This window comes from Trifolium pratense, linkage group LG4 (genome assembly GCF_020283565.1).
Source record: "Trifolium pratense cultivar HEN17-A07 linkage group LG4, ARS_RC_1.1, whole genome shotgun sequence".
NCBI classification, from domain to species: Eukaryota; Viridiplantae; Streptophyta; class Magnoliopsida; order Fabales; family Fabaceae; genus Trifolium; species Trifolium pratense.
Genome location: NC_060062.1, coordinates 39,202,216 through 39,224,036, shown reverse-complemented (window position 1 = coordinate 39,224,036; position 21,821 = coordinate 39,202,216). Strand labels below are relative to the sequence as shown.

General features: G+C 37.1%; 3 protein-coding genes and 1 long non-coding RNA gene across 6 annotated transcripts in view; all 4 read left to right on the top strand.

Annotated features, from left to right (window-relative positions):
- LOC123882296 (TMV resistance protein N-like) overlaps window positions 1-21,821 on the top strand; it is a 53,092-nt gene that overhangs the window by 10,176 nt on the left and 21,095 nt on the right. The gene's annotated exons all lie outside the window — the stretch shown is intronic.
- On the top strand, window positions 5,410-19,206 carry LOC123882303 (TMV resistance protein N-like). The gene is made up of 4 exons (XM_045931141.1): window positions 5,410-5,927; window positions 10,494-10,906; window positions 12,484-13,077; window positions 19,050-19,206. Exons 1-4 carry the CDS (start codon window positions 5,685-5,687, stop codon window positions 19,075-19,077), a joined length of 1,278 nt encoding a protein of 425 aa, XP_045787097.1. The 5' UTR covers window positions 5,410-5,684; the 3' UTR covers window positions 19,078-19,206.
- Window positions 13,085-16,604, top strand: LOC123882304. 3 transcript variants are annotated; one of them, XR_006799757.1, is made up of 5 exons: window positions 13,085-13,842; window positions 14,805-14,865; window positions 15,211-16,081; window positions 16,167-16,438; window positions 16,524-16,604. XR_006799757.1 is itself a non-coding variant. In XM_045931143.1 (4 exons), the coding sequence occupies exons 3-4, from the start codon at window positions 15,718-15,720 to the stop codon at window positions 16,367-16,369; spliced, it is 567 nt and encodes a 188-aa protein (XP_045787099.1). In that variant the 5' UTR covers window positions 13,085-13,842; window positions 14,805-14,865; window positions 15,211-15,717; the 3' UTR covers window positions 16,370-16,536. The 3 variants fall into 3 exon arrangements, 1 of the variants encoding a protein (XP_045787099.1); XM_045931143.1 differs by having other exon boundaries at window positions 16,167-16,536; XR_006799758.1 differs by lacking the exon at window positions 13,085-13,842 and having other exon boundaries at window positions 14,709-14,865.
- LOC123882306 lies at window positions 16,674-17,646 on the top strand. Its single transcript, XR_006799759.1, has 3 exons — window positions 16,674-16,728; window positions 16,799-16,891; window positions 17,148-17,646. It is a non-coding gene; the product is annotated as an uncharacterized LOC123882306 (long non-coding RNA).

Here is a 21,821-nt window from a genome sequence, read left to right as displayed (position 1 = left end):
CCCTGATGAGTTGTTTTTGAAAACACATAAGAGGAAATCTGGAGCTTGGGTTGATGGTCGATCGGAAGCTACCTATGTAAGTTATTGCTGCCACTAGATTTTTTCTGTTGATTTTTGCTCAGTTGTAACTACTGTGATCTGGTTTCTCAGTTGTAAATTAAAGGAATTTATATGTAGTATTAAATTATGAGTTTCTTTTTAAACCGGAAGTTAATTATGAGTATCTTTATAAATAAATTGGACATTTATGAGTTGCCTACATATGATATTGCTTCTTATTTTTTACTTATGCAAATAGTACAATTCTCTTCTATGTTGTCTGGCGTTAATTTCCTTATAATGCATGGTTTTTCCTATTGAATAGGGTGCATATAAAAAGAAATTGGCTACAACAGAAACACAGATTGACAAAACAGGTGGAGATAGTGTTCAACAGGTGGATGGAGGGACAAAGCTTAAGTTGTGGAAAGAGTCGGTAGGGGGTCATACCCGTGGCCGGGTTTATGGCACGGCAGACTTTTCTGTCAACCTCCGGCGTGGGTGTACGTCCTTTACTCAACAGTCCTATCATCCTCATGGTTCAATGTCTGGTATGTCTTTGGAAGTGGAGAGGGCAGCTAGACTTAGAGCTGAACAGGTGGCTGAGAATGCATTAACTCAAGCTCAAGAAGCTAAAGAGAATTATCATAAGTTGCAGAATGAAGTGAATGCAATAAAGGCACTTCTTATGGAGCGCGACCTTGGCGAGAAAGATCAACCTTCAACTGGTGGATCGTGCAATGCCCCCCATCCTCCTTCACATCCTGATTATGATGACGCTTTGGATGAAGAGTCATTAGATGAACAGTCCTCGGATGGTGATGCTTGACATGTAGTGGTAACTCTTATTTTGTAGTTCGACTAATTAGTATTGGAACAACTTTGTTACTTGAAACATGTTTATGCTTTTTATGACTTTTTGATAATGCCTGATTATGATAACCACTTTTTGCGGCATATGATCTTGTAGTCCTAACTTTGACATTGAAATGCCTAATTAGTTTGTATAGTTTGAGACTAATTTGTACTTTGAGTGTTTATGTTAACTCAATATAATATTTTGTGGCAGATTTGATGTTATTTTGCTTAGTATTAAAGTATTAACTGCAAAATCAAGAAACCAAATGAATTTTAGGAAAAAAAAAAACCAGTATAGCGTCGGCCAAGCTGACGCATGATTATTTTGTTGACTTTTCAACGTGACTTTAGCGTCGGCACATCGGACTCTACAAAGTTAGTTGACTTATAAAAGTTGACTTTAGCGTCGGGGGGCCGATGCTAAATATTTTTGTTGGTTTTCCGGGCGTTGACTAATGTAGCGTCGGACGACATTTTAGAGTCCGACTTTAAGTCGGTTGGCCGATGCTAATATTAGAGTCGGATGCTTGTAGCCGACTCTACCTGTTAGCTTCAAGCGTTTTAGCTTCGTGCCCGACACCGACGCTAATCCGACTCTAAACAAGCCTTAGCATCGGTTTTTTGCTTGTTAGCTTCGTGCCCGACACCGACGCTAATCCGACTCTAAAAACCTGTTTTCTAGTAGTGATCGGCCAACGATTCTGTAAGAATCATATCATTTGTATTTCTCATTTATACATTATGATGATGTGTGTGTGTGACAATGTATATGCCATTGACTTTATCTTTCTTATTTGTTTCATAGGAGACTGATGCAATTTAAGGGATAATGCTTGAACCTCCCAAATATACAACAAAAGTATATTTGAATGATTCTGTTTTTGAAAAGATGAACTGTCTCAGGATTCTCACAGTTCGAAATACAATTTTGTCATCAGCCCCTAATCATCTTCCAAATCATTTAAGGCTACTTGACTGGGAAGAAAACCTTTCAGAGACTTTCCCACCAAAAGTTTTTCCAAGGAATTTTATTGAGTCAGTGTAATCAATTATGTGATGTCAGTTTGATTTAGAATATTATTTGGTCAACTGTACATATCACAATTTAATTGTAGTTAGCTGTATGTATTAATTGTTAGCATAAGTTTAGCTAGTGATTCTAGGAAGCAACTCACAGACTTTGTTGTATATATACGTTACTGTGAATCAATACAAGGCAATGAGATTTCTCCAATTGAGTCTCTTTAAATTTGATCATCTTAAATTTGCCTTATACTCAGACATGCTATGGGATCTGCTATATAACCTCTTCATAGATTGTCCTAAATTATTTGATGCCTTTATTTTATGAATTTATACTCCCTACATCTTATATTACGTAAGTACCCATTTTAATCTATGTACATGTCTTTCAAAATTTATAAATTGAGGCTTAAGTGTTCTTTCTTTTCTATTTTAAAAAAAATTAAGTTTTGATCTTCCTATTTAACTTTTCTTTTTAGAACTTTGGTGTCTCATTTTATTTTTGAGTCATATTCTGATGATGTGAAAATATTTTTGTTGACACGAACATTTAGTGTGACCTAATAACCATTGCATGCCACGTCATATATTAAGATCCACATCATAAGAAAATGACCTAGAAGTGAGACGAGTACCAAAATTTAGAAGTAAAATAAAAATAATAAATTGGGTCAAAAATCGATTTTTAAAACGAGATCCAAAACTTCCTTTTAAAAAAAATAGAAGACCAAAAGTGCATTCGAATCATTTATGTATTACACTCATTTCAATACAGTTATTTTGCTAAAATGTAGTTGTTGTAGTAGAAATAAGATAAAAATGACTAAATTGACATAGTAGTGCAGGTGCAATTGTAGGTATAGCATGACTGTAGAGATAATTTTCTGTCTGCAAAGGTTTTTTATACTATATGCCTACGCCTGTCTTTTTACTTTTTCTTTTGCATTGGGTTTTTAGTTGCCCGTTGCCCCAAAAAACAAGTTTCTTATATAGTTTTGGTATTCAAATAAAAAGTGTAGCATTCGTAAATGTAACTAATAGATATTGTCATGTACTACTGGTTTTTGCAACTTGACAGGAAATTGTGATGCGTTGGCTTCTTAAGCATGAATGGAATCAAGTGAAAATTTCATATGAAGTCAAGAAGGACTATTCAAATGAAGCCTCACACCGTTATGTGACACTAAGTGAATGGGGAGTTTTTGTGTACAAACAAGGAACTGTTAACTTGGAAGAAAATGTTCAATTCACTTGTCCTACGAAGGATCCAATTATGACTTCCAATGATGCTGCTGTTAGTGAAAACTGTGACGATATATAAAACAATTGGTTAAGGATGAATTAGGATGATACTAGAGGCAATCCTCACCTTACAAGCCGGTTTTGTAAGGATGAATTAGGCACAATACTCATTTCTAAGAATAATCACGTATATGACCCTTTTGTTTTCTACTTTCATTATTAGTGAGTTGATAATAATAGACAATGAACAAGTAATAATGTAATTGTGATTGTGTTTTCTAATATCATTACATTATTGGGCCTCTTTGGATAAACAACTTATTTTCAGTTTATAGCATAATAAACGTTTCACAAACTATCTTTGAGAACTTATAAAAATAAGCTGAAAAAAGCTTATGAAAAATGTCATAAGTTGTTGTTATAAGCATTTCCAAAATAATCTCATAAAACTTATGTTAGTAGATAAACTCAAATAAGCCAATTCAAACAGGTTCAATGACTGCTTGAGGTTATTTAATCTGTGTGGAGATCAATTTGTTCTATTTTATTTTGGTTGTGGACTTTTCATGAGTGAAGAGGCTATAGATTACTTCTTTTTTTCCAACTATAATTCTTTATAGGCAAATGCTAAATAGTGCCCCATGGACATTGGTTAAGAATTTAAATTTAGAAGGTTTTTCTTGAGTATTGTGTAGTCAACAAATGAAAAGTCTAAATTTTGATTGTTTCAATACATAACTTTTCCTTTATTTCTTCTTTTAGCTCCTTAACTAGTGCCCCGGGGTACTAGTTAGCAAGACCCTTCTTTATATACTGAGAATACTTTAGCTCTTACTGTTATTATTCTAAACATTTAAGAATGTTCTGCAAATTGATTACTATGTTGGTTTACCAATAGCAAGGTTTCTGTCTCTCGATGGAACATGCGAGTAGTATAGAGAATCTTTCTCAAACAATGCTCCATACATTGTATCAATAATTCTATTGGTTTACTTGGTAATTAAAACTACATTTAAACCAATATTTCAGCATCCCAAGATTCAACATCTTGATCCAAACATAATTTCATTGGATTCCAAATTTTATATATATATTGTGCAAACTCAACGCATAGAAATAACAAAAGTAACTAGAATTGAGGTGTGATAGTCACGTGTTTAGAAAAGAGAGTGATAGTCACGTGTTTTCTTTTCATCTGTTACTTTTATGAGCTATCAAAACTTTATTGGCTGTGCCTAGAATTGAGGTGTTGTAACTGTGCCTAGAGAAGACATTCTCCTACTAACAACACTCCTTACTTACCGCTACTTGTTTTTGCAAGTGTTTTTTTTTTTTTTTTGAACAACTTGTAAGTGTTTCTCTTAGTGGTATCAATTCAAAAAATGAATAAATGATGCATATAAATGATGATATAATTGGAGGCAATTGTTTAAATTATTAATCGAACTTATTTATATTTTTAATATGCAATATGATGATGATATAATTGGTCTATTAAAGTTAAAAGGGTTGGCGGTCGAAAATAATTAAATTTTATAAAATGTAGTAAAAGGTAGTTAACCTTGTTCGTCTCACAAGGACTCTTAAATCAGTTTAGCAATATTATAATCAAGTAAAAGTGGGGGTTTAGATTTGGTTTGGGTAATTGGAAATAAAGAAAGTAATTTGATTTGAAATAGTTATGATAAACAGATTAATCTAGCTTGTTTGTAAGATCTAGAAAATAACGATCATTTCTCTCCCGACCTCCCTCATTTCTTTTATACCCCAAAAATCCAATTTTGCCCCTTGCGGGTTGAAATATTTTTGCCAAAAAACTTCGGTTTATATTCACCGAAGCCAAATATTAGACCATTTCGGTAACTACGAACCGAACATTAGCGTTTTCGGTACACAGAAAACGAACGTCAGCTTGTTCGGTACCTGCGAACCGAAATGTCATAGATTTCGGTACGTTGGTCGCTGGAATTAGGCCATTTTCAGTAGCAGTTTACCGAAATAATTGTTTCGGTACCTGCGAACCAAAATGTCCCAGATTTCGGTAAGTGGTTACCGAAATTTATCAGCATATCATATTATTTCGGTTCGTATAAACCGCAGTACCCCAAGGACACAAATGGAAATTCATGGGGTAGAAAAGAATTGAGGGGGTTGGAAGACAAACCATCGAAAATAACATGTCCTCCTGGACCAATTCTATGCGCTGACTTTCTTTCATTATTATTGTTCCTTTCCACCAGTTCACACAAACATGGTCACGCGTGTTCTTAACAAACAAACGAGAGTTGACTATGTCTATGTTACTATGAACCTCCCAAAGAAACATCATGTGCTTGCTTCGTTCTTAACTTTTTGCAGTTGCCACCAATAGTCAATGGGACGACCTCCCAAGAAACTTCATGCTTGCTTCGTTTCTTAACTAGTAGTTTTTTTAGTTACAGTATATAATTGTACATTTCTTCTATTTATACTTACACTACTACTGTCTTGTCTTGTCTTCAGTTTACAATAAATTAATATCTATGGCAATTTATGAACAACAGTCAAGTGTTGTTCTGTTCTTTTGGTCTTTGTTTTGTTCTGTTGTTTTGATTTTTCTCAGTGTAGTTATACTTCTCGTTATATTTTATACTATATTTTATACGGTTATAGATTTCTATGCCGATCAAGAAAAAGTAAAGTCAGATCTTTGCGATCCTGCAAATTATGAAGAACAATCGGATCGTTTTACCCATGATGTTTTCATCAGTTTTAGAGGGGAAGACACGCGGTGTAAAGGAATGAATAAAGTTGTATATTGCATTACTTTTAAGGGTTTACAAGAGGTGTATATATACACAAGTATAGTAACCTAATTGGAGTAAATTAAGGAACAAATATCTCCAACAATTAAGGTGATTGATTCTATAGACTTTATACAAATCCTAAAATAATAATGATAATAATTAAATACTAATTATGATTGATATCCTCCCGCAAGTTGGGCGACCTGGAAGAAAGATGCAACTTGGATAGTAGAAACTCGAACCGAGGGCGAAGCAGAGGCTTGGTGAGAATGTCAGCAAGCTGGTCGTTGGTAGAGACGAAGGAAACACGAAAACGGCCACGTTGAACGTTTTCACGGACAAAGTGATAAGCTAAGGCTATGTGCTTCATTCTGGAGTGGAAGACAGGATTAGCACTCAGATGTGTAGCACCAAGATTGTCGCAGTAGATGACAGGACCAGCTGTAGGAGTGTGACCAAGTTCAGTGAACAAAGAGAGTACCCAAAGGAGTTCACTGGCCGTGTCGGCCAAGGCTTTATACTCAGCTTCAGTAGATGATCGAGCAACCGAGCGTTGCTTGCGGGAACTCCAAGAGATGGGGGTGTCGCCAAGATAGAGCAGGTAACCAGTGGTAGAGATGTAATCATCTTTGTCACCCGCCCAGTCCGCATCTGAGTACGCATGGAAGTTCAGGGGAGCAGTCGCGGAGATGAAAATGCCTTTGTCGCAAGAGCCGGCCAGATAGCGAAGTAGGCGCTTGAGAGCCAACCAGTGCATGGTGCTCGGGTTCTGCATGAACTGAGCAAGTTTGTTGGTCGCGAAGGCAATGTCTGGTCGAGTAAGACTCAAGTATTGGAGACTTCCAACTAGTGCTCGGTATTCAGTCGGGGAGGGCAAGGGATCACCAGAGTTTTTGAGCAGCGGAGGAGTAGCAGTTATTGGAGTGGACGCTGGTTTAGCTTCTGTCATGCCCGACTTTTGAAGGAGATCAGTGATGTATTTCCGTTGTGAAAGAAACATGCCCGCAGCGGAAGGAATGACTTCAACACCCAGGAAATAATTGAGATAGCCAAGATCTTTCAATGAGAAACGGGCAGCAAGTGTAGCAATGAGACGAGACAATTCTGTCGAGGAGCTCCCCGTAACAATGATGTCGTCGACATAGACGAGCAAGTATAGTGTCGCGCGTGGTGTCCGCTGAATGAACAAAGAAGCATCAGCGGTGGAATTGACGAAGCCAATGGAGAGCAGGAATACACGAAGTTCCATATACCAAGCGCGAGGAGCTTGCTTTAACCCGTAGAGTGCCTTCTTTAGGCGACAGACATGATCAGGGAAGCTTTTGTTAACAAAGCCAGGTGGTTGAGCCATGTAGACCTCCTCGTTGAGCGTCCCTTGAAGAAAGGCATTGTTAACATCAAGCTGGCGGACGGACCATCCTTGTCGAACTGCCAAGGCGAGGATGATCCGAATTGTCACTGGTTTGACGACGGGGCTAAATGTTTCTGTGTAGTCACAACCAGGGCGTTGATGGAAACCCTTAGCGACCAATCGAGCCTTGTACCTATCAATGGACCCATCTGGATTTCTCTTGATGCGAAAGACCCACTTACACCCGACCAAATTTTGAGCAGAGGAACGACCAACGAGTTCCCAGGTGTTGTTGCGATGTAGGGCCTCAAATTCAGCCAACATGGCGGAACGCCAGTCCGGATCACGAAGGGCTTGGGTAATAGTATTAGGTTCCATCGGGGATGAGGGACGGACATGGAGGTTGAGTTTGTGGATGGGTTTGACGATGTTGTTTTTGGACCGGGTGATGATCCCACCGCCATGGGGTTCAGTGGTTGTTGTGGGGGGAGAGGTCGTTTGTGGTTGTGGGAGCAATGTTGGCTGTAAGGAGGAAGGGGGGTCATTACTGGTCGTTTCAGTGCTCGTTGTATTTGAGGACGAGGATTGGGATGTGGTCGGGGAGGAAATGCCAGACGGGGAGGGAGGCTCAACAAGTGAGGTATCCGGGGATGTGGGATTGGTGCTCGCAGTAGGTGGAGCGATGGTCGGCAAGACGGGCAGTTGGATTGGACCAGTCTGTGAGGTCGTGGACGTGATCGGTTGGGCCACCAGTGAACGGAAGGGGAATTCAGTTTCGACGAACTTGACATGGCGAGAGGTGTAAATCCGTCCAGTTGAAGGATCGAGGCATAGATATGCATGTTGATCAGCTGAGTAACCTACAAAAACACACATAGTAGACTTTGGAGCAAGTTTATGGTTAGCATAAGGTTTAATCCAGGGAAAACACAAACATCCAAAACATTTTAATTTATGATAATCCGGACTAATGCGGATGAGTTTATAGTAAGGTGATTGGTGCCCGAGGATTGGGGTAGGGAGACGGTTAATGAGGTAGGCTGCAGTGGTCATGGCGTGAGGCCAGTAGGTGAGGGGAAGGCCAGCGTGGTGAAGGAGGGAGAGACCGGTTTCGGCAATGTGCCGATTCCGCCGTTCAGAGATGCCATTGTGTTCGGGTGTATGAGGGGGAGTGGTGTGGTGACTTATGCCATGAGTACTTAGAAAGGGACGAAGACCAATGTATTCGCCACCATTGTCAGTGTATAGGACTTTTATTTTGTGTTGGTAGAAGTTTTCAACCAGTGTTTTAAATTTGGGAAAAATAGATTGCACATCAGATTTTAGTTTCATGGGATATAGCCATATATAGCGAGTATAATGATCAACAAACAAACAATAGTAACGAAGACCATCAATAGATAAAACAGGGGAAGTCCATACATCAGAAAAAATTATTTCTAATGGATAAGTAGATGTAAGAGTAGATTCATGAAAAGGAAGTTTATGACTTTTATTAATTTGGCATGAAGTACAATCTGATTGCGGAAATTTATTTGAACCTAAAGAAAAATGCTGTTGAATAAATTTAAAGATGGAAGTTGAAGGGTGTCCAAGCTTGTGATGCCAGGAAGCAGAGGATTCCACTTGGACGGTGTGGGCGGAAGGTGAGGTCGTGGGCAACAGATAAAGTCCATTCACACATGAGCCTTTATGGGTTGTTTGGCGTGTCTGCAAGTTCATGACATAAAAAGAGTTTGGTAAGAAAACAACGGCAGAGTTAGTTTGTTTGGTGAATTGAGAAACAGAAATGATTTGTTGTTTCATGGAGGGAACATAAAGAGCATTAGACAAGGATAAATCATTAATTAAAAGTGTTCCAGAGTGAGAGATGTTTAAACCTGAACCATTCCCCATGAAGAGGGAGTCGGGGCCAGTGTATGGATGGTGAAGTGCCAGATTTGTAAGGTCGTTGGTCACATGATGTGTTGCTCCACTGTCGAGCAGAAAACCAGGCGAGGATGTGCCAGCAGTAGCGGTGTGGGCCTGGGCCTGGCCACTGGTGCTCGGAGAAGAACGAGGAGGTGCGGGGACGCTGGGGTGTTGGGTCCGAAAGAGTTGGCAGTCAGCGAGGACGTGTCCCTTGGTGTTGCACCATTGACATCGACCAAGGAATGGTTTGCGATCACCTGGGCGCTGGTTGGTCGGTGCAGGTGCCTGACTTGGTCGAGGCTTGTTGTTGGTCGACCTTGCCTGAGCGTGCAGCGCAGTAACAGGAGTAGGAGATTGGCGTTGAGCAGCAGCAAGAGAGAGTTCCTGGATGAGGAGCTTTTCGAGGAGATCATCAAAGGTGATTGGAGTATCCCTTGCGTTGACCCCATCAATGACTGCTCGGTAACCGTCATCAAGGCCGCGCAAGACATGGTCGGTCATGTCCTCGACGGAGACAGCAGATCCGAGAGAGGCGAGGAGATCAGCAGTTTGCTTCAGAGAGTGCATGTAGGTCGTGATGGATTGAGTACCTTTCGAGGCCATCCGAAGACGTTCCTTGAGTTGTTTAAGGTGACTGCGGGAGGCTTTGGCATAGGTGTTCTTGAGAAGCTCCCAGAGATCGTGCGAGGTCTTCGTCTGGGACACCAAGGAGGCCACCTCGTCGGAAAGAGTGGTGAGGATGGCACCATAGATGAGGCGATCCTGGCGACGCCATGTTTGAAAAGCAGGGTTTGGTGATGTTACCGGAGGCGTTGCGGTGGTGGTGATCGTTGCTGTCGGCGCAGGGAACGATCCATCAGTGTATTTGAGTAGATCAAAACCATCAAGGAAGGCTTCTACCTGGAGTTTCCAATTGAGGTAATTGGTAGGGAGAAGCTTGGTGACACCGCTGAGGGTGATACACGAAAAGGGTTTGGAGGGTTCATAGGGGTTAGCTATGGAGCGAGAGCCATCGGAAGCCATGGGAGGCAAAGTGTGACGGCAAAGTGTTAACAGGGTAGGGCTGGAACGTTACCAACTGATACCATGTAAAGGAATGAATAAAGTTGTATATTGCATTACTTTTAAGGGTTTACAAGAGGTGTATATATACACAAGTATAGTAACCTAATTGGAGTAAATTAAGGAACAAATATCTCCAACAATTAAGGTGATTGATTCTATAGACTTTATACAAATCCTAAAATAATAATGATAATAATTAAATACTAATTATGATTGATACGCGGTACATTTTTATCGGATATCTTTGCGAAGAGTTTCGAAAGAGGGGAATCAATGTTTTCTATGATGATACAAATCTGGAATTAGGGGAAGATATTTCACCTGCACTTTGCAAAGCCATAAAAGAATCCAAGATCTTAGTTATTGTTTTTTCTGAGAATTATGCATATTCCAGGTGGTGTCTTGATGAACTCGCCAAGATTAGGGAATGTACAAAAAGAAACAATAAACAAATTGCTTTTCCGATTTTTTACCATGTTGAACCATCGGATGTACGACATCAAAGAAAGAGCTATGGAGAAGCCATGGCTGCTCATAAGAAGAGGTTTGGAAAAAGCTCAGAAAAAATAAAAGCATGGACAGCAGCATTGTCTGAAGTGGCAGACTTTAAAGGTCATTCCATCCACACCGGGTATGTAACTTATAATCTGTCTTTAGAACTTTAGATGTTTAGCACTCATTCATTACTTTACAGAACACCATATGTCCAGCAAGAAAGAATAGCTAATAAATTTTTTAGACAATATAAGGGATCTATTTTTGAGAGTGGACGACACATAATTAAATGATGCTAGTACTCCATTTGCTCCAAATTACACAAATTAAAAAATGTAACTAATAGTGTATAAAAAAAAAATTAGTTTACAAAATTGTCATTCACTAATAGCATGGGAAAGATAACGTAAAGAAGTGAAAGAAAATAGAGTAATGAATAATTACCAGTATAATAGAAAAAATAGCATTAAAATAGCTTCCGTTGTAAAATTTATTCCCCCGACTTTTTCAAGTCTCCAATCAGTGTGAAGAGATGGTTGGTCAGTTGGGCAATTGGGAGGGAGATAGGTGGGTTTGGGCCCTTATCTGGAGGCGGGCCCTTTTTGTCTGGGAAACAAGATTTCTTAGTGATCTCTTCATGTTATTGGGAACAATTACTCTTACTTCGTCAGAGGATTCTTGGCACTGGAAGTTTGACCAGTCTGGGGAATATTCGATGAAGTCAGCATACTTGAACCTTGGGCGGGGGGAGTGGTAGATCAGTTGAAGAGGTTGGTATTTTGGCCAAAGTTTGGAAGTCTTGGGCTCCTCTGAAGGTTATGGTCTTCTCGTGTGGCAACTCCTCCAAGATAGGATCCCAACTCGGGTTAATCTCTTTAGGCGTGGGGTACTACCAGATCTTGGAGGTACCATATGTGCTTTTTGTGGGGTCTACGGAGAGTGTTCAGTCCACTTGTTTGTTACGTGCGCAGTCTTGTCCTCTGTGTGGTATTCTATCGCTGGGTGGTTAGGTTGGGAGGTTGTGAACTCGAGAGATTTGCTTGGTCATTATGATGTTTTTTTGGGTCTGGGGGCTTGTTGGAGAGTTCGATATGGTTTGACTTTAGTTTGGCATGCTGTCGTGTGGTCCATATGGTTATCTGGCAATGATCTCATCTTCTCTGGACAGTCCACTTCTGCTGAGCAACTGATGGATAGGATTAAACTCTACTCTTGAAAATGGTTCTGTGGTAAGAATCCTATTCACACTTGCTCTCTTTATGAGTGTGAAGTGAAACCTATTTTGTGTTGCTGCCGATAGAGCATAATAGAGGGGTCAACTTTGAGTGACATCGTCGCTGTTTGGCAGATTCCCTATTGTTGTTGTTGGTGATTGCATATGGTTTTTCATGTCCTTTATTTATTTGTGTCTTACTTTGTTAATTTTTTAACTAATTTTTTTAACTAATAAATAAAAAGTTATAACTCTTCCGTGTGGAATTTGTGTTCATATTATTTTTTAAAATATGTCAAAAAACATGTCAAAATGTCCGTCAGGGACTAAACTAAAGCAGAAAAATTTGAAAAGATCAAAACATTCCATTTTTATTTTTAGGGATTAAAATCAAAATTTATTATTTTATAGAAACGAAAAAACTTTTTTAACTCTAAAAATAATAATTCAATTCATAGTTATATCTTTCTAATCAGAAGCAACGTGTTGTATTTTTACAGATTCGAAATCGATCATGTTAAAGAGATTGCCGAAAGGGTCCATGCTAAGATACCTCCTATATCTCTACTTGCTCAAAATGCAGTTGGACTTAATCAACGCATAGAAGAGACGAAGTCACTTCTAGACTTGAAGCCAAATGACAATATTGTATGCATGTTGGGCATATATGGACCACGTGGAATAGGGAAAACAAATCTTGCAAAATTATTGTATAACAACATTGCGCACGACTTTAAAGCTGCATGTTTTATTGCCAATGTTACAGAGAAATCAAAAAATATCAATGGCTTAGAAGATCTACAAGTCACACTTTTATCAGAGATGTTTGAGAAGACAAATTCTAAGTTGGGGAGTACAAGTAGAGGAATCAACGAAATAAAACACAAACTTAGAAGGAAGAAAGTTCTTCTGGTTCTTGATGATGTTAATGAGCTGGTACAATTAGAAAACTTGGCAGGAGGAAGTGATTGGTTTGGTCCAGGTAGTAGGATCATTATAACAACAAGGGACAAAGGTTTGCTCATGGGTACTCATCAAATATTAGTTAAGACTTATGAAATGAAGGAACTTACGGATCAAGAAATAGAGAGTCAGTTCACTACAGCATTTTTAGCTTTAGGCAAAAAATCTATAGGCAACGCCTGAAAAACCGTTGAAATAAGGGGTCACAGACAACGCTTTTGTTCCTGTTGCCAAATTTTTATACTTTGTTCACTTCTCTTGTAAAAGCGTTGGCTATTTATTTGGGGCAACAGTTTTACGCGTGTTGACTACATAAAACTGTTGACTTTTCATATCCTATAGGCAACCCTTGTGAACGGTAGATTAAACCCATTGCAGCAACGATTTTTTAACCAATTTAGCCCACCATCTTAAAACTGTTGCTTAAAAATTTATAAAACTGTTGACCAAAGTCATACATTTCAATTTTGTCAAATTCATTGGGCGCTAAATTCTCCCACTCTTTTATTTCTAAGATTCCCTCTTTTTTTTATTAAATTTTAAAATAAAAAATTTAGACACATTAATAGGCAAAAAGAAAACACCAAACTCAAACAAAAAACACAGTTCTCTCTCTTCACCCAAAAACTTAACGCAAACACAAACAATGGAGACTCAACCAAGCTTCTTCATCCATCGCGTGAACTAAGCTTCTTCCATCAATTCCTTCCTTTTCTTCCATCATTCCCCTTCCATTGTTCCCATTCCATCGATTTCTTCCTCTTCCTCCATCGCGTGAACTATTCTCACAAAAAACCCTAATCCCTTTTCATCGATTTACTCAGGTTTGTAATCAAAACAAAGATTGAAGCTCTCAACTAGTTGTGATTGAAGCTCTCAGTTGGTTGTGATTGAAGGTCAGGTTTGTAATATTTCATTTATCTCAAGTGAATAAAACCTTTTTCTTTGTTAGGGTTCCCTTGGTAGAAGAAAACATGAGAAACTTCATTATTATGCTCTGTACCTAGGGTTTTCTAAAGCATTTCATCTCATTTTTGTGGCTCTTAAATATTTCACACACATGCCTTCACATCTTTGTTTATGCGTTTTTTTTTTTTTTTTGCTTTAAGAATATTCTGGTCATTGAATCTGAAACAATTGAGACAATATGTTTACTTTAACATAGCAAGGTTCTTAAGTAATTCATATGAAGCACATACACATCTCGGATTAGGCGTGTCCCGGTGTCGGACACGCGTCGATGTCGAATACCGACACAACGACACTTATAATTACATTGAACTGTGTTATTTTCTCAAATTATTATCGGTGTCGATGTGTCCGTGTCGTGTTCAGTATCAGTTTCTGTGTCTGTGCTTCATATTGGTAATGTAATTTAAGTGTAAAATTGAAGTGTGACTAATAGAATTTTATTATACTTGACAATTTTTAGATTTGCATATGGTTATGTTGCCGTCAACAAAATGAGCCATCATACATGTTTGGACCTTGTAGTTCTCATCTAGATATAGTAGGACAATTGATTTAATTTTGATGAGATACCATAAGCATTGTTTGAGCTTCAAGCTCTAGCTTTTATGTGTTTATTTCTATAGAGGGACTAATAAAAGTAACAAATATTTGGAGCAAAGTAGTATGGAAATAAAGCTACTGAACATATATATCAATGGGTTCATACACACACACTAATCAAAGAGATTGTTAATTAGCTTTGTTAAAATAATAGAAACAGGGGAGGGGGAATATAGCACACGTAAGTACTTTGTGATATGTTATCTCACCCAAATACACTTTGCTAATTAATTTCCACTACATAGTATTTTTGCTACTTTTATATGTTTCCTATTTTTATTTTCAGGGTAGCAGTACTCATAGGACAGTGTTTCTCAAGCAGTTTTCATCTAGACGGCTTCTAACTGGTAACGTAATATAAGTTTTTTTTTATCATTTGATGTAACATGAGTTATCTTTACATTAGATTTAAAAGAATTCTTTATGTTCTAACAATTTCTACTAGACAAGAAATCTTCCTGTACATCCTTCATTGTTTGATTTATAATATTGTTATGAATAATCTATTGTGTGCCTTCAGGGCTTGTCTTGCATAATCTATTTGTGTACCTTCAGGACTGGTGTGTCTGTTATTTTTATGCATTAATTGTGGTAGTGCTGGTGTGTCTATGATTTTATGCTGTTTTGGTTGTTAGTTAGTGCATTATGTGTAGATGTTTCTCTAATTTTTTTGTGTTTAAAAATACTTTCAGAACAAATGAAAAAGGAAGCAAACAACAAGACAAATATGAAATCTCATGTCAAGAATCAAAGGGGTGCTTCCAGTTTGGAGCTTCCACAGTTCAAGTCAAGCAATGAATTATTGGCTAAGCGTTAGAAAATCAAGCGTGAGGAGGGAATGGCCAATCTTCAACAAACGAATGCATCTATAACTAAAGTTGGAGCTCCTAGTAACAAACAAAATCAGCCACCAACTACTCAACCGTTCAAGTTATCTATGTTTGCAACAACTGCGAAAACAAATTTGATTTCGATTAAAGAGCCAGTCACGAAGCCTAATCCAAAGAAAAAAATTTCAGACAATGCGAGTAGGACTCAACCTAATGTTATTGCTGAAAGGAGTGTAGAAAAGGAAGTTTCCATGAAAAAACACAAAGGGTTGAAGATTCAAGATTCAAAAGGGCAAAGTTTGGCTCAAGGTAGAGGACCGGTACCTACACAAATTCAAGAGCCAAAGGAGCAGCCCATGAAAAAAAACAATGATTGAAGATGGATCAATGGAAAGACAGCAAACTAGGAAAAACAATTATGTTGGAAATGGTAGTTTGAAGGCCAAGGAGCAGCCTAGGAAAAGGGTAGTAGTGTCTGGAGATGAGTCAAGGGTAAAAGAGAAACCTTTGAAAAGGATAGTTGTTGAAGATGACTCAAGGGCAAGGCAGGAAAGTGCTAGAAAGAAGTCAAAAAGAACCCCTTTGTGTCCATCAATGTTAATTGATGACTACCTTAAGAAAAATGGAAAAGATGTTGAAAACGAGATCCGGAATTTAATTGAAGATGAGGGAGACATTGTTATGGAAGAACTAGAAGAAAATGTGGATTGTGAAGAAGCTGCTGAAACAAATGGTAAATTTTATATATTTTGTTAATCAAAGGTGTATGTTATGTGTGATGTTTTATCTTAACATTATATTGTCTAATGTCAAAGCAGAGACAACTAAGAAAAGAACTCGGGGACCAACACTGTGTTTAAAAATATATGCAAGGTCTCTCAAACAACGTGAAGAAGTTACTCTAGACGATGACGGAGATGTAATTGGACCCGATGACAAAACTGTTGCAGAATTTGCCAATTTCCTTGGCTCTATAGCAAGGAATTCAGATTTCTGTCCCTTGATCTATACAAACTTCTAAGAGATGCTGAAAAAGGAAACAAAAAATGATCATATGGACCGTAAGGAGCGTATATGGAGATTTGTTAATGTATGTGGAGTCAAATTTCATTTTTGTTTCAATAATCAAATATTTATTAACTTTTGATGACCATTGTTATTTTATTTTTTTGTAGAGGAAGTACATTATTCCTGATGAAGGACAAAAAGTGATGTTTATTACAATAAATAGGGCTTGGAGACACCATAAGTGCGATATGAAAAAAAAAACATTTTCTGAAATACACTAGTATGAAGGAGAGATTAAAAAATCGTCCTGAGAGCATATCTGAAAATCATTTCAAGAAATTGTTGATATATTGGAAAGATAGCAATGTCCAAGTAAGTTAGCTAGTTGTTTTGCTCAATAGTTTCAAGAAAGTGTTGCTCAATAGTTTTTTCTTGTATGTAGGCCATTAGCCAAAAAAATGCAGTTAATAGGAGCAAGCAAAAGTTTAGGCATCGTGTGGGACCAACGAACTTTGCTAGAATTCGTGCAAAAATGGTATGGTATTAAATTTTGTTCTAGTTTTTATTATTTGATGCATATAATGAGGCTTCTTTTTGACAACTATTCTTATTTGATGCATATAATGAGGACCAACTGAACTTGTTTTCTTATTTGATGCAAATGTTGGTCATAATCTGGTTATATATAATGAGGACCGACTTAAATTATTTTCTTATTTGATGCAAATGTTTGTCATAATCTGGTTATAACGATGACCAACTGAACTTCTTTTCTATGATTAATAATGTAGCGGGCTAAGAAGGATGGAGAAGTCACCCAAGCTGAGGTGTTTATTGAAACTCGCAAAAGTCGAAGAGGAAAAGAAGTTGATGGAGAAACACAAGTTGCTCTAGTAAGTTATAAAATTCTAGTATTCATCCAAAATACGTACATAGTTTTTCATTTTATTTTTTATACCGACAATTTGTATAATTAGGACAAACTTCAAGAATCTATTGATAATTCACCTGAAACTGCCAAAGAAACATTTCACTCACTATTTGGGAAAGAAAAGCCTGGTAGTGTGCGTTGTCATGGAAAAACTGCCACACCATCATCATTAAGGAAAAAAGAAGAAATTTCTTTAGTGAAAAAGCAATATGATGGGAAAATTGCTGACATGTCACAGAAGATGGGAGCAATGGAAGTACTTTTAAAAAACATGTACATGCAACAAAATCCACATTTAAGTGAAGAAGATGTAGATAATATGATTAGAAATACTTTACATGGTGATGATAATAGTCCAATAGCACGATCGTCGACATCGACATATGCTCCTGCTCATCTTAAGGTATAACTTCATTTTGCATTAGTCAACATTGTTCTTGTACCTTGTTTTTTTTTCTGCACAAATCATGTAGTTTTTAGGATATCTTTATTGCTAGTTGAAAGGGTTGGTGCTTAGATTAGGACTGTTTTTAGTGTTTTTTCAGGCACCTTGATGACCTTGGCTGTTTAAGAACTGTTAGTTTTGTTGGATATTGTCTTTATGGGACATCTACTTGTGAACTGTTAGTTTTATTGGATATTATTTGTTTTGTTAGATATTGTGGTTTTTGTGAACATATGCTTTGTCTGTCAAGATGATGAGTTTGTTCTGTGTGTGCTCGAGTTTTGGTTGTTGTTTTACCTGAGTTTTTGGATGTTATATATAGTAGGGCTGCTTTTGACTTTTAGGCTTGATTTGTATTTAATTTTGCTATTGTTAGATTTGTATTATATTTTCATATACTTTTAGGTTAGAAATGAAAATGATCATGATCAAGATGATGATGATCCTCAAGATGATGATAATCCTCAAGACGATGATGATGATGCTGCTTATGATCAAGAAGATAATCTTGATTGTTCTCAAAATGATCCTCAAGATGATGAATTTCAAGATGGTGATGAAGACCAATATTGATTCAAGCATGGAAGATTATGTTTTGCTTTTTGTAACAAGTTAACTTGTAGTTTATTTCGTTTTGATCTATTTTGTAAAGTTAACTTCTACTTTATATCGCATGGATCTATCTTGAAAAATACATTATGTACCATGTGTATTATGCAAATTAGAATATTATTGACAATTACATAACTAGACTTGAAGATATATGAAATATTTTATTATGAGATTATTGTGTTTAGTATAATTTATCAAGAATGTTGCGTAAAGCATGATAACTACAATTGTATCACCATATGAATATAATAGTAAATTTAAATAATTTAATTATGTTTTTAGTCAACAAGTTTCAGACAACACTTTCAAAGTTGTTGCTTATATAAAACAGTTGAATTAACCGATAGGCAACAAGTTTTATCCGTTGCTTGATAAAAACCGTTGCCTTTCCATATATTTTATGCAACGGCTATTTACGGGTTGCCTGTATAAAACCGTTGACGTTTAGCTTTCAAGCAACGGTTATATATTGTTGCTTTAAGGGAACCGTTGCCTAAAACTAGAGCAAACATCGTTGTCTTTGCATATGTTCAGCCAACGGTTTACTGAATGTGTTGGTAAAAAGTCAAAAAGCGTTGGTTGTTCGAATAGGTAACGCCCGTATACACCACACCTGATAAATCGTTGACTAAACGTTTAGGCAACGATTTTTGTACATTTTACAATGGTTTTCAGTAGTTGTTGAAAGCGAAAAATGTTGTAGTGGTTAAACGATTATATAAAAAGAAAATAGAGAGTCAGTTAAACAAAAGGCTTTTTAATTGAGAATAACCAATAATTTTGTAGCAAATCCTACATTTTCTTGTAGTGATAAATCATCGGAAACAAAATTGAATTTAAATAGCCGGAATACCTCTAGCCATTGCTCTTGCTTAAAGTTTATAGCTACAACGGATAAAGGTTTGCTAATGAGTAGTCAAATATTAGTTAAGACTTATGAAATGAAGGAACTTACAGATCAATGAAGGAACTTCTTGATGTCGTAATTTGCGACTTGCCGTGATGTTGTGTTCGCGACTATAGCTCCGACGGTGTTGGGTTTGTATGATGAAGGTTGGGTTGAAGTTCTTTGATGGTGGTGATTCTCGTAGCGTACACAATACCATGATACCATTCCTCTAAGGCCCAACTCTCTCATTTTTGGGCTTGATCCGCCCCATAGAGCGAGCGAAAGGCAATAACCAAAGGTTATGTTTTTATGTTATAATTACTCCTAGAAAACATGATCAGTATACTAGCTTAAATATGAAAACAGTTCTGTAATTACGCCTTGTTTTTATTATGGTCGCCGTAAAAAGAATTGACTTCTGTCCCTTTAAAATCTCAAATTTTTTAAAAAGGTCCTTTAGGTGAACTTTTTGCTGACATGTCAAATTGTTGATGATTTGGCTGATGTTGATTATAATTATTTAATGATGTAGATATTTACATGTAATTTTCATTTAACTTTTAAATTAAAAATTACATTTTTTATTTTTCACAAAAACAAAATAGATTAAAAAATAGAAAACTTATTTATTTAAAATAGAAATGGGTTAATTAAAAAGGCTTAAATATGAATTAAAAAAAAATTATCATCACTAGAATCAAATCGGCAAATAGGCAAATATCCCTGAAATTGTAAAACGTCAATCAAATTGCCCCTTGTTCCGTTTACTCCATCTATTTTGAGCCTGCAAAAGCACAGTATTTGAGTCTTCAACCTCCTTGCAACCAAGTATAAATAACAAGGAACCAAAACAGCAAAACTATCATCACCGGAATCATCCTCATCATCATTATCATTGCTTTCAAAATCAGAACCAAGAGGTTTTAACCTATCAATAAGCCAATTTGAGTCATCAGATTCATAATCAGACAAGAAACACTAATCGCCAACATCATACTTTTTATCAATTCTTGTATCATCCATCTTTTCCTCTCTTTTCGGGGGGATATTTGCATATTTCCAAATTTCAAGGGGATATTTAACGAATTTTAAAATTTCAGGAGTATTTGTCATTTCACTCATTAATTTACCCTTCAATTTTCAACGATTTTATTTTTTAATTTAAAACATTTATTAAAAATAAAAATGTATTTTGAAACATAAAAATTAAATAAAAATGAAGTAGTTAAAGTCTGTCAAATCTTCATAAATTGGACATGTCAGCAATTTTTTTTTCTTTTTGGCTTTCACCACCCGTTTAATCTGGTCCGACAGTCAGTTATGACATTAAATGGTTCTAGTCCCCTCCCAATCGCAGTTGCGGGGATCGAACCGTGGTCCTCCTTACCAAATTCAGCGCCAATCATCACTGAACCAACTAACGATTGCTAACATGTTTGCGACCATTTCAAAAGTTTTAAGATTTTGCATGACAAAAATTAATTATTTTTTTTACAAGGATCAAAACAAAGCATAATTTCATATTAAAGTCATTTTTTCATTTTTTTTACCTGTCCTTTACTCTCTCTCCGATGCACCAACAGTCACCTTCTCGCCTGACGTCCGTCATCACTCTCGCCGACGTCCACCAACAGTCACCACCTCCATCACCGGCCACTATCCTCGTCCCAGATCTCGTCTGTTATCTTCACCGGCGTGGCACTCGTTCAAACAGTGACGGAAGCGATGTGGTGACGACAAAGGTTGAAAATGGTTTGACGACGGTTGACGTTGTTGTATAACCGGTTTTCCGCTGAGAACGAGGATGACACAGAGAAAAACAGAACATCACATAGAGAATTTAACAAGTTCTCTACGCTCGCTCGGTTTCCTACTATCATTGCAGAATTTAACACGTGTTATTCTTAATCCTGCCCCCATACCGTCAAATACTGAATTTAATGGTCTCATAATGGTAAGATGAAATGTCTTTTTAGTTTGGGCTATTAGTTCTGTTATCACGGGATCAGCTAATTTCCTCTAGGTTCATTCTATAATGTGATCAATATTAAGAACGAAGAATTAAAACAAAGACAAATATAGAAAATAACGAAATAACAATTGAGCATAATCTTTATCGAACCAGGGTTACATGTCTCAAGCATTCATAAGGGAGTTCATCTACTCGACCTAACCTAGGAAAAATAAATTACAAAAGCAGTAAAAGAAAAGAACCTTATTGGCCTCGGGGTTCTTGAGCCCTCCTTGCCTCCTCCTTAGAGTTCTTCATCTCTCTTTTAATATTGAATAGTTCTCAATATTTTGGAATGAATAATTGTGAAGGAGGAGAGCTCTATTTATAGTTTTTCAGCTGAGTTTGAGCTTTTTCTGTACACCCATCGTATCATCGTAGCCACGATGGCGTGTAATTTTGCCTCATCGTCACCATGATGGATCATATCATGGTACGATGGAAGATTTTCTCCAGATTTTCTGTTTTCTTCAACCGCCTTCATCGTGGTACGATGGAAAGATTTGTTGCAGATTTTCTTTAGTTTAATCCGCCTCTCATCGTGCCACGCTGGATCTCATCGTAGGTACGATGGTGT